This window comes from Biomphalaria glabrata, chromosome 3 (assembly GCF_947242115.1).
Source record: "Biomphalaria glabrata chromosome 3, xgBioGlab47.1, whole genome shotgun sequence".
NCBI lineage: Eukaryota > Metazoa > Mollusca > Gastropoda > Planorbidae > Biomphalaria > Biomphalaria glabrata.
Genome location: NC_074713.1, coordinates 22,453,799 through 22,467,406, shown reverse-complemented (window position 1 = coordinate 22,467,406; position 13,608 = coordinate 22,453,799). Strand labels below are relative to the sequence as shown.

Genomic DNA, 13,608 nt, shown 5'->3' with positions numbered 1-13,608 from the left:
AAAGTATGCGCATGCATTAAAACTATTACAAGTTACCTAAAATGACCTAAACAGGAGGGTTTTTTTGCGTGGAAAGATATACACAATGTAAATTCCGTATATTATCCCTAAGATTTTGAATATAGCAAGTTGTCTGTAAAACCTACATTAAATATCAATGCTAAACGTATTTATAAGATTCAAATAGCTATTAATTTTCTTATTAAACTGTTTTCATTAAATTAGAGTTACAATTAGAATAGTCAGTCTTCCTCACTTTCTATAGAATCTAATGATTTGTCCTCCTATTAGTGCGCTGAAATAAAAGTGTCTAAGAACCTCTGACACATTCGACGGTTACGAGGACAGAAAATAAAGTCCCTTTTCAATTCCTGCTTGAATTCATTGAGCCGCGATTAAACGTCATTCTTTAATGATGATGTCATTTGTTTCATTTTTCACACTCAGTTGTAAGGCGAACAAAGCACCTCTCTAAGTAAGAGAGCTACTCTAAAAACTTGGAAAAAAAAAAAAAAAAAAACTAACTAACAAACAATGGAATTTAGAGAATGTAATATTTACAATATTTACAAGTCAACGAAAAGTGTTGCATCATTTCAACTTTCGTTCCATATTGTTTTGTCATGCAAGTAACACATCCTTTAGATATTTCAAACACAAACATTACAGGCTTTAGGTCGCCACTATCGAATATATATATACCATTTTAGGTAATCATTGTTGCCAAAATGTTTTTCATCATTTGTTGTAGAATATGTTGAAATGATAATAATGACAAATAAGCAAATTTAGACTCAAGAATATTTAAACTAAATAATCACTTGCCGCATTCGTCGTGCTAACGGAATGAAACAAGAAAGTAATAGTTCATTATATCTCCCACAGCAATGTGTGCCAAGCTCGCCTAGCAGACTTATTAGCTAGAGCTGGATTATTTTTAAATACACAAAATGATAATCGAAAGAATATTGTGTTTCTGGAAATTGTTGTTATATTGGATTCAGGAACAGATGAATCTGTTTTCTCTCTCTCTCTCTCTCAAACACTAATCAACACACTATTTTTCTTCCATGCTCCAATGAACCAATGAAAGAGTGGCTCTTCTGCACTGAATGAAGGCACCATGAACGCCAGAGGATTTGAGACAGACTCTATACCATACTATTTACAAATTCACTGGGACATAAAAATCATACACACAATTACATGAAGGGGTGAGAGTTGAGACTGATTGGCGCCCTAAGTGCCAGTTGCTCTTCCCCTGAAACATCATATAGGCCTATCGAATGTCGGCGGACGCCCCAATAAGTGGAAGTTATGGGAAAAATAAAAATGATATGATATGAATAATATAAACACTTGCCATTTCAATGAAATGTGGTAGCCATTAGACTATCTGGCAGTACATACTGTCACTAAAGCTAAGCTATGGCATATGTTCCTTGCTCTACTCAAGTACAGTTTATCTTCCCAAGAGGCACAACATAGCACTGATGTGTTGACTAGAACGTGATTGGATAGAGTTGTTCTCTTCATGACAGCTGATGACGCAATCATGGCTATTGAAACGGGTGCCTGCTTCTTGTCACGTTTTCTTATGATACTATGTGAACATTGTGAGCAATAAACATTGTAAACCTGCTGGTTCTATTGCTGGCTGGAACAAAATTGTGTTGTTGTTGTCTGTAAGAACTGATGTTTTTTTGCCGTTGTATTTTTTCTTTTTTTTTTTTTTTTGTAAATTATCAGCCCTAGTTGTCTATTTGTCTGAATGCTGCTCTCTCCGGCACACAAAGCTGTGCACTCTCAACATTTCCTCCAGCTGTTCCCTCTCTTCACTCAGTCTGTCCACCTCACATCTGATGCGATCTTGCCGCCCCTCCAAGCGTTGGACTTGCTGAGAAAAGGAAAACCAAACAAAAAAATTAGATCGAATAATCATTAGTTGAAAAACAAAGATTATTTTCAGTAAATTATAGTTGCTTAATTAATGAGCGAAATAGAAAAAGCAGCCAATGTTTGATCTGCTCCAGTTCCTAACAATAATTATTACTGGGATTGTGACATCAATACGATTGATTGATGACATTCTCACTAGTGTATCCACTACGGTAGGTTGTACAAAGTAATAATGTTTTATTTTGACGGGAATCTCAAAATATTCCCCCCTCCCCCCTATCCCAAATGTACAGAGGAAGAAGAAGAAATAAGAGAGACAGAACAAAATGCACCAAGAGCCAGATAAAATAAACTATTTCTCATCGGCACTTTCATAATTGTAGTTGGCTCTAAAAACGTCTAGCAGATGACAAATGTAAAATTGAGCTGAAATGAAACTTTGTTCATTTGTTTCCAATGCTTTATCTAAACTCTTACCCTGGTTAGACTCTCAATTCTGTCCCTTTTCTTATGACGACATTTTTGCGCTGCAATCCTGTTCTTCTCTCGTTTTGCTAATTTCGTCTCTTCATCTTCTTCTTCCGCCTCTTTTTTTACTGCCGACTTTTTGTTTTTTGCGTCTGCTGTCTGATTCTGTAAGAAGTACAACGTGGTCTCATCTTCGTCACTGCTTTCTGAATCGGACATCTATGGGACAAAGAGATGATTGTATAAAAATTTTAGTTAACATCATTTTTTTTTAAATATTTTATAGACATTTTAGAGAAAATCTTTACAGGAAAAAAAAACGTCTCATCTCATCGTTTAGCTTGGTAGTTATTTATGTTTAGAAAGAGCTGCGTAGCATGATCAAATTTGCTTACATTTGATGAAGAGCTCACACAAGACTTTTTTGATGTTCTAGCTTCGGAAATATCATCATCTGACTTGCGCTTTGAGCTGTACGTGTTAGTTGACGATGATGCTGAGGCAAATGATTTTACGTCTGCTGTGGAGGAACTTCCGGAAGTCTCGATAGAAGCAATGTCCGCGCGGGTTTCCAAAGCTGCCCCTTTCGCTTTGAGTCTGGATCTGAGCTTGTTCTTTAAGAGGTTTCCTTTTATGGAGACATCTTCATGAATGTCTCCGTCAGGCACAGAGCTGGAGATGCTGCTGCTCAAATCAGTTGAGCTGCAGTCAAAGCTGCTTGAATACAGCTGTGAGTTCTGAGATTTGGTGCCACCCAGAAACGTTCTGTCCACATCTCCGGGGCTGAGGAGAGCATCACAAGAAAGTTCAGAAAGAATTGGCTTGGAAAATGGTCTGCTGGAATGCATGTTCACTAAAGTCAAATCTTGAATCGAAGTGTCCGTGTTTGTAATAGTTTTGGAAGCTGTTACAAAATGTTCTTGCGGTTTGTGGCTGTCAATTGTTGTTTCTGTGTTGTCATCATATTTTCCAAAATGTGGGAGATATTTTTCTTCATTGAAAGAAATGTGTTCGCTTGATTGTGGAAGGAAGCTGTTTTCTAGCATGGATTTGTCCTCTGCTTGAATGGAAAGTTGCGAGTCGCTCAATGTGCTAAATGGTTCTGGAAATGGATCGGACTGATTAACTGTTACTTCAGGTAATAGATTAAAAGAGCTGGTAGGTTTCTGCAAGTGGGAATATCGCTGTGAGGGACGTCTTTGGAATTGAGTTTGGAGGTCAGGTATTTGTATATTTTGCACTAAAGCATCTTTGGGAATAGCTGTTGGAGTATTGAGATCACCAATGTCCATTTGTATATTTTCGACGACCTCAATCTCGCTCTGAATATCCATATCTGTCAGTGATAGGAACTCTGGCTCCCAGTTAAGTGTGGATCTCACTTCTGGCGTGAAGCTTTGAGAAATGTCTTCATGATCTGTTTCTGGCATGTTTCTTCTCACTTCATAATCTGTTTCTGGCATGTTGCTCTGAGAAGAAATGCTACGTGTGATGTCTGATGATGAAATTGTTGGATCTTGTGAAAAAAAAGAAGAAACTTTCCCTGAGGCTTTAGGTGTCGATTTAGGATTTCTTTGGTGAACTATGTTGTCAAACAGATTGATCTTCGGGCTCTTAGAGGCTGAGTCTTTCATGGAATTACTTACTAAAGGAGGACATGCACTTGGTAAATGTCTTGAGAGACTATTCTCTTTTGGTACAGAGGCGCTGCAGTTGTGGCATTTTGTCCCTGTTCTTGTCCAGGTGTTCAATCGTTGACGAGATGGATTTACTACAAATGTTGAGACATTGTTGTCATCATTAACGTTGTCTTCTTCTAAAAGCATCGCTAAACTTAGTACAGGTAGAATGGGGTTTGGCTCATTGGTTTGCTCAAGAAATTCAGTTCTATAAGATTGATTGTAATCAGCTTTAGAACTTTTAGACGAGTTAAAGGTTTCAGACAAAGTCTGTGAACTGTTTGGTAGTATGTAATTGCTGCCTGTATTCTGTAAGGGTATACAGTCCGTGCTATTGCTGAATGATGGGATGTGAGGATCGCTCAGGATTTGAGTGTCAGTTGGGAGAATGTGGTTCAAAGTTGAAGAGCTCCACTGAAAGTTTTGTTGGTCTCTGCCTGCATTGAGCAAGGTGTCATTCATAGAGTGAAGGCCTCGAGTTTGATTCTCAAATAGATTTGATGTATAAAAGGCATCAGAGCTCGATGTGGTGGCTTCCCGCTGCAAGCATCTTGTGGTCACGCTGGCGCTGTTGAAGTCTGTGATCAAGTCAGTTGCACTTGTTACCGCAAAATTCAAAGTGACCATCGTCATCTGGTCATCCTTTCTCTGGGAGGAGGGTGCTTCCTCCTCCGTCGCGTTGCTCATCTCAATGAGTCTCTCTGTCCAGTCCATCATACTGATGCTAGCAGCATTGCCCACCTCAAGGAGATTGTCCAGGGAATGTGTGCTGCTTTCATGTCCAAGATCAGAATCAAAGTCCAGAATAGGAATTTCTTTCTCAAACAAGTCACTGTCCTCTCGTGACATCACTAGTATAGTCTGAATGTCCTTCATTTCTGAAAGTACAGAAACATTAAAACTATTTAGTCTGAATGACATATTTTTATGGTTTATGATACTATTTTACACTTAAAAATCATCAGTTCTAAAATGCACTTCACATGAAGTAACATTTCTAATACACATTGTAAATGATATACCAGTCCTATCAAATACTGCAAATAATGTATCAGTTCTAATTATCACTTCAAATTAGATGTATGAGTTTTTATGTGAAAGAATACTTTTTAAAACCAAAACTTATCTAAGGGCACATAACCCCTAATTGCTACCATTTATCTGAAAAATGCAGGTTTAGCTACCATTCTGGTATATAAAGCAAAGTTAATTAGTAAAAAATTATTAACTAATTTGTTTTTTTTTTGTGTTTTTTTTTATTATCGACTATGAATAATTATGCAAAATTCAACTTGATCCAAGAATGGGAAGTGGGGAAAAAATATCAGACAGACAGAGTTGATATAAGCTTTGTAAATATATAAATGTGCTGGTTGTAACACTCGTTCAAATGCTATCAGAGCTGCAACACTCAATCCAAATGATGTAGCCTACCAATTCTTCCATTCAATCCAAATGATGTAGCCTACCACTTCTCCCATTCAATCCAAATGATGTAGCCTACCACTTCTCCCATTCAATCCAAATGATGTAGCCTACCACGTCTCCCATTCAATCCAAATGATGTAGCCTACCACTTCTCCCATTCAATCCAAATGATGTAGCCTACCACTTCTTCCATTCAATCCAAATGATGTAGCCTACCACTTCTCCCATTCAATCCAAATGATGTAGCCTACCACTTCTTCCATTCAATCCAAATGATGTAGCCTACCACTTCTTCCATTCAATCCAAATGATGTAGCCTACCACTTCTTCCATTCAATCCAAATGATGTAGCCTACCACTTCTTCCATTCAATCCAAATGATGTAGCCTACCACTTCTTCCATTCAATCCAAATGATGTAGCCTACCACTTCTTCCATTCAATCCAAATGATGTAGCCTACCACTTCTTCCATTCAATCCAAATGATGTAGCCTACCACTTCTCCCATTCAATCCAAATGATGTAGCCTACCACTTCTTCCATTCAATCCAAATGATGTAGCCTACCACTTCTTCCATTCAATCCAAATGATGTAGCCTACCACTTCTCCCATTCAATCCAAATGATGTAGCCTACCACTTCTCCCATTCAATCCAAATGATGTAGCCTACCACTTCTCCCATTCAATCCAAATGATGTAGCCTACCACTTCTTCCATTCAATCCAAATGATGTAGCCTACCACTTCTTCCATTCAATCCAAATGATGTAGCCTACCACTTCTTCCATTCAATCCAAATGATGTAGCCTACCACTTCTTCCATTCAATCTAAATAGATCCATTTGAACACAATCGCAAAATGTCGCATAGGTCTTGAATATGTTATAAAAGTCCACTTACTAAGTTGCTTCGACCATGGGGAACATTCATAAGCAAGTTTAATCGTAACGTTTATTTCATATCGAATGGTCATAAATTGAGTGCGTTTTTTAATATTAATAGTTTGTTGTGTGATATATTTAAAAATGCAATGTTGATGTTGTTTCCATTTTAACCTTTTGTTTTTCAAAATAATGCTTCACTCAACATTTTGTAAGGAATCTACAGATTACAAGTACGTCAAGTAAACGTGGGTAAAGATACCATTTTAAAGTTAGGATCAAGTTTAAACCACATAGATCTAGGTTTTTATTGTAACCAACGGCTATAGAAGTGAAACAGATCAAGAATCCAATGTTTCGAATAAACTATTAGAGATCTAGATCCATTTGCAGAGGATTTCTTTCAAAACGTAGTTAGCTACGTCTACTACAATTAATGTTTCATTGTATTTAAATTGATAAGGAAAAAAAGTTGTATTTTAAATACTGTTTTTCCTTGTTGTAAAATTAGTATATAACATAGTCCTACTATTTGATAATTTGTCCGATCAAGCTATAAGTGCCCATATTTCTTTTGTTTCTACATAAATTCTTATCTTTTTAATTATTAGTAATAATCAGACAGATTTAAAATTGTATGAAATTGTAATGTAAATACACTTAGTATAGTAAGTCTACACACTAATGTCTCTACGTTAAGGGTATAATAGTTACAGACCTGTAAATTCATAGTATATCAATGAAATGTCTTTTTGTAATGTCTGTTTCAGCAACACCTACTTGATAAATAGAAAACAATAACAAATTATTTGACTTGAACAAAATTCTGACTTATGCCTGAACGTTGTTCATAAAAGAATTTATTTTATTAGCTATTAAAAGTAATTAACTAAGAACAAAGAATGTTCGATTACAAAAAAAAAAACGTGGTTTTAATATAAGTTAATAATCACAACGAATCAAAGAACATTTAGAAGCTCATGATTGTATATTTAAATAAATATACTAGATAATCACATTCAGCTAAAATATTTTAAAGATAAACAATTTATAATGACTTTATCTCATAAATTAATATAAAATATTTTTTTTAATATAGCGAAACCTTTGAAAGTTAACTGTAATATTTCTAATTTAGTTAGTTTAAATAATAGAGGTTCTTTCATATATCGTACATTCTTATTTTATTTATTAGCCTGCCTTAAATATTTCAAACTTACTTAGTAATAGCAGTGAACCTTTAGTAGTGAACAAACAAAATAGGTTTATTGTATTCTAACCATCCACCGGTATGGAAATGTCACAAAATTGTGTTTCGTTGTCTCTCACTGTCATATTTTATATCTCCCGGCTGTTGTTTGCATTTTGTGTGCTCTGGCCACAAACTAAAGCCTAGTTTTGTTAGCGTGATAGGTCCTAAAATAAAGTTCCACTTCATGACGTCGGGGGTGAACTCTGCCATGATTCATAGTGGGAGACCTCCTTACCTAGTGACTCAGCCGTTCACATCTGCTGATCAACGAATCTAATCCTGATAGTGGCCGTGGTGCTTTAATTAAGGGCTCTTCTACATGTATTTCAAGCCACACACACGCACACACACATATAGACTGCGTAGACTTATATTTTAAAACAAAAAATAATTATTAAACTAAAAAGAATACCAAAAAAAAAATGAAAGTGACAATTCGTTTAAAAATGTACACTCGTTATAACTTTATAATGTTGTTGTAAATTATTATTATTATCAGATTCAATCAACCATAACTAATGATGATTTTTTTATTAAGGTTTCTAGTAGCATTCCGCGTCGGTGCGCAGCATCCGTCCGTGTCATGTGCAGGTCCAGGATTGGGGTCCCCACTATGTATATAGTGTGACTTAACCCAGTAATGGTCACATACATTGGGGAACCTTCAGACAAGACTAGGTGTGAAGAACTCCCGCTTAGAGAAATCCTTCTCAGTGGTCAGCAGAATAATGGATATATATTGCGCTCCCAATCCCTAATGGACTTTTTCAAAGGTAGCATCAAAACTTTGCTCTTATTGGGGGAGGTGATTCAATCACACACACAAATTTCCAGATGGAAATGAAAAGAAGAAATGTAAAGGGTGAAGGTTATGACATGTTAGATTTTATTTTATGCTTTAATTATTTTAAAATATTAAAGATGCAATAATTTAGTGTAACCGCACGGGGTGACACCTACCCTAGTGAAGAGTCAAGGTTATGACATGTTAGCTTTTTTTTAATGCCTTAATTAATTTTAATATATTAAAGATGCAATAATTTGGAACAGACAACCGCACCGGGTGACACCTACCCTAGTGACGCCACTGGATATGCCACAAATGTCACAATGTATGAATAGAGTACAACAAAAGGTTAACGAGAAATCATGTTGCCAGCACAACTACCAAACTCTTTTACTTTTTCCAAACTTATGTAAGGTACCCCCAACCCCATTGACGTTGGATGTCTATCTTTAAAATCCCAGTCTTATGTATGTATAAATATATATGCGTGTATGTGTGTGTGTGTGTGTTATTTAATAGCAAGAGAGGGGTCTGAGAGATATAGAAAGAGAGAGATACTCTAAAAAACTTTTTGAGCAGTATGTGTGTTTTTTCAAGATTGTTAGCATAATGAGTTTACACTAACTAAAAATACAAACTCTTCCAAATATAAAATACCCCACACTGACCAGCACTAGGTGACACCAACCCTTGTAACGCCGCTGACATTGACCATGGGGCCTGAACTTCAAGTTGATTTAAAAGTGTGATAATGAGTGACAGCCCAGTGGTAGAAGGTATGGGTACCACTCCTCTATTGCGCAAGAACCACTTTGAGTTTTGATTATTATTTATATAGATAGTATCAGTATTTGTTAAACATAAATAGTGGCAGAGCAAGGTGACCCTGATACAGATAATTATCAATATTAATAGCTAGTCTGACCAATGACTAATGGCGTCTCATGTCTGTCACATATGTTCGCTAAGATCATTATTGCAGTTGGTGCTCTTACGGTAAACGTTCTCATTAATGTGTCTTTTTATTTACCAGTTTAATCTTCAGCAAGTATGTAGCTAAATTTTTAAGTGTAATCGATGATTTTATATATATATATAAAGTTCAGTGTGGAAATGTCCGATAATAATAATAATAGATAGATAGATAGATAGATAGATAGATAGATAGATATAGATATACATATAGATATTTATATATATAGATAGATATAAAGATATATATATATATATATATATATATATATATATATATATATATATATATATATATATATATGGATATAGATACAGATATATAGATATATAGATATAGATAGATAGATATAGATATATAGATAGTCTGGTACTTGGTCGCTGCTAGGCGATGTGGCCGGTTTCAGAGGTCCGTGGTTCGAGTCTTCGTCTGAGCTTTTCTATGATTAACCATATTTGCTTTTTACATCTCTCCCAAGTTCTGCTAGTTTATGTTCAGGTCAAGGTTGAGATTCGAGTGTTAGGTCAAAAGCTCAGTGTACGACGTTGACTTGATGCATTGCTGTCCGTTGTCCACTATTGATGATTGGCCATATCGTTTCTTAAATCAAACCACACGCACATTTGTTCCACCTTACTGTCCTCTAGTTATCGTGTATCTATTTATGTTTTTATTTTAGACTCTTAAATCAATCTCAAAATTAAACAATTTTCTTTACAAATTACACGTTTGAGAGAAACGAAAGTAGGTTATGAATATATGAGGAGAGAGAGAATGAAAGAGAGAGAATGGAAGAGGTAAAGAATATCAATAGAAGGGTCACGAAGTAGTACAGCAGACGTCGTGATCAGCATATATCGCCACGATGAATCATCTACTATCACTATTTGCCAAACTGTGATTCACTGGCACGAGACCGCTCATTGAATAAAATCTATTTTCTGATTGGCTGTGACGACTGAGAAACTAGGCCAAGTTGCTATTCTGAGCCAAGGACGATCCTTTCATCTACCAAGTCCCCTTCCCGTCGATCAACGCTCTTGTTGAAGTGCTCATTGCAGATAATGCTAATTTATAATACCATAATACTCTTATTGATTATCATTATTTTATAGTAGAATAGAACTTTGGTAGCAGAGACATACACTCATCCCATAAATTAATTTCTAGTAATCATAGTTTGGTTACAAAAAAAAAAGTTATGCCCACCGTATTTGTAATACTATTGTACGTAGTAGGCCTACTTTAAGAATCCCTGGTTCATTCATAAAATAGGGGAATCACCAGAAATGTAAAGAATGACAGAAAAAAAAGCGCCTCCCCCCCCCCCCCTCCAACTCGGTCCTTTAGTGAATCCATCGCGCCACTAACATGTGTGAATGAAAATTCGCGTGGATTGTGCAACTTGGGTGATTTCTTAATGTTTACTTTGTCTTTGTTTACATTGGTGGCCATAGCAACGGCACTATAGGGGCTTGACTCAGCTTTTGAGTTTAATAATCACGTGAACTAGTGACGTCAGTCGTCGCCAATCGTTGAATGAAACTTTAAGTTGCGACGCTGGCTTCTTTTCTTTTTTTGTTTTCCTTTCTGTACCCAATCCTGATTATTTTGAGGTTGTTTTTTATATTTAGTTGAAATAAAGCCACAACATTTCACAACCTTACCACGTGCGTGCCCTACTACCATAAATAATTTTCCAAAGAAAAATGCACTGGAATAATTATTAGTGCTAATAATATGGACACAAAAGCTCCTCTGGCAATCAAATCATTAAATGCTATTCAACTGATTTCACGTGTAACTTTTGCGTGAGTCTTGGTTGAATGTATATTTTGTTTTCTATCGCTATAATGTTTTGCTTGGTGTAATACACAAATTGTAAGGCAAATTTCCTTACTGACAATAACGATTATTATTATGATTATTATTAACTAAAAATATAGGAAATATGTAAGATCCACTTGTCCTCTATCTATCTATCTATCTATCTATCTATCTATCTATCTATCTATCTATCTATCTATCTATCTATCTGTCTGTCTGTCTGTCTGTCTGTCTGTCTGTATGTATGTATGTATGTATGTATGTATGTAGATAGATAGATAGATAGATAGATAGATAGATAGATAGATGATAGATAGATAGATAGATAGATAGATAGATAGATAGATAGATAGATAGATAGATAGATAGATAGATAGATAGATAGATAGATGATGGATGGATCGATGGATGGATGGATGGATGGATAGATAGATAGATAGATAGATAGATAGATAGATAGATAGATAGATTAGATAGATATCTTGTCATTTAAAGTCTTTTTATAATCGTAAGCTACCTGGGTGTTTGTTCTTAGCCGGATTGCGCGCTCCCATGTCACAACATTCAACTGTCCTCACATGTCACAACATTCAACTGTCCTCCCATGTCACAACATTCAACTGTCCTCCCATGTCACAACATTCAACTGTCCTCCCATGTCACAACATTCAACTGTCTTCTCATGTCACAGTATTCAACTGTCCTCCAATGTCACAACATTCAACTGTCCTCACATGTCACAACATTCAACTGTCTTCTCATGTCACAACATTCAACTGTCCTCCCATGTCACAACATTCAACTGTCCTCCCATGTCACAACATTCAACTGTCCTCCCATGTCACAACATTCAACTGTCTTCTCATGTCACAGTATTCAACTGTCCTCCAATGTCACAACATTCAACTGTCCTCACATGTCACAACATTCAACTGTCTTCTCATGTCACAACATTCAACTGTCCTCCCATGTCACAACATTCAACTGTCCTCCCATGTCACAACATTCAACTGTCCTCCCATGTCACAACATTCAACTGTCTTTTCATGTCACAACATTCAACTGTCCTCCAATGTCACAACATTCAACTGTCCTCACATGTCACAACATTCAACTGTCCTCACATGGCACAACATTCTACTGTCCTCACATGTCACAACATTCAACTGTCCTCACATGTCACAACATTCAACTGTCCTCACATGTCACAACATTCAACTGTCCTCACATGTCACAACATTCAACTGTCCTCACATGTCAGAAGTTATGAAAATGGAATGGATTGGCCCTTCAGCCATGCCTATTCTAGTAACAAGAGCTTGTGAAAATAACATTACTTTACTGTCAAGCTGATCCGACAACAATATCTCAATCTTAATTAAGTAGGTAAATATATTGCGGAGAATTGTGCTTTTATATCAGCCTTCTGACAGAGTTAGAAAACTTAGGCTACAAAATCGTTTGTTCATTTGTATGAAGTATTCTTGTCTTATCCCCTTTTAATAGTATACACTATAGCATATTTCTCACCATTTATTTGGTAATTTTTATCAAGCCATTATGGTCATTATTCGCCTTCCCATCATAATTGGCAGATCGTATCGGTAACAAGAGTATCAGTTTGTGAAATGACGTAACCATGGAAACTGGGCATCAGTCCACAGAAACTTCGCCGGGATGTCAAACATGGTTCTCTTACTAATGACTCCTGCATCGACATGTGTAATTATGTTATGTAAATTTCTTTATTTCTGTTTTCAGTATAAATTATATATTTATCGGGCCAATATAGAAATAGGCCTATTAGGAGGCTTAGTGACCGAGGAAGGGGGTGTTATTACCATGGTCATGGCGCTAAATATTCTCTTTGAAAGAAGGAGATAAACAAATGTTACCTACTTTATACCTAGGGGCCTATTTCTTTGCCAGTGCGGTACGTGATACATGAAATATAGGATGTACAAAGTGATGTGACTCATCGAAGATAATAACAATCTGGAAAACCTCTGATAGGGTTATAATAACAATCTAGTGCCCAGTGGTACGGCGAGGTTACTGATAGTCTTCCTGTGATGTCATACCATAGTTTGCGCTAATCCAAATGCAGTGGCATTCTCGTTTTCATATTGGCCTGCGTGCGGAATGACGTAATCGGCCTAATTAATCTGTAAAACTACTCTCCAGTCGTTATGGCAACTTGTTTGTTTTGTTTTTAAGCCGGTTAGGAAACTCTGGTGAAATATTTAGCAAGTAAAATAATATTTAAAAAAAAAGACTATTAAAAAAAAAAGATTTCTCCTTTATGAAGCTGAGGATTGTTTGGTAAGGGTGATTATTTTACTCTTAATAACTAATGCTAGATTGAAACAAATGATTATTTTACTCTTAATAACTAATGCTAGATTAAAACAAAA

General features: G+C 36.0%; 1 protein-coding gene across 1 annotated transcript; it reads right to left on the bottom strand.

Moving 5' to 3' along the window:
- Positions 1-535: 535 nt before the first annotated feature.
- On the bottom strand, positions 536-7,727 carry LOC106056856 (serine-rich adhesin for platelets-like). Its single transcript, XM_013213751.2, has 5 exons — positions 7,576-7,727; positions 7,074-7,134; positions 2,763-4,924; positions 2,377-2,586; positions 536-1,897 (listed from the first exon to the last, which is right to left on the bottom strand). Exons 3-5 carry the CDS (start codon positions 4,920-4,922, stop codon positions 1,760-1,762), a joined length of 2,508 nt encoding a protein of 835 aa, XP_013069205.2. The 5' UTR covers positions 4,923-4,924; positions 7,074-7,134; positions 7,576-7,727; the 3' UTR covers positions 536-1,759.
- Between the last annotated feature and the right edge of the window lie 5,881 nt (positions 7,728-13,608).

What these genes read in the sequence shown, in the direction of transcription:
- LOC106056856 (XM_013213751.2), bottom strand. Translation starts at nt 4,922, where the DNA reads ATGAAGGACATTCAGACTATACTAGTGATGTCACGAGAGGACAGTGAC. An exon ending in GTGTGAGCTCTTCATCAAAT is followed by an intron (nt 2,587 to 2,762) that starts GTAAGCAAATTT and finishes TTTGTCCCATAG; the next exon opens with ATGTCCGATTCAGAAAGCAG. An exon ending in GAATTGAGAGTCTAACCAGG is followed by an intron (nt 1,898 to 2,376) that starts GTAAGAGTTTAG and finishes TCCTTTTCTCAG; the next exon opens with CAAGTCCAACGCTTGGAGGG.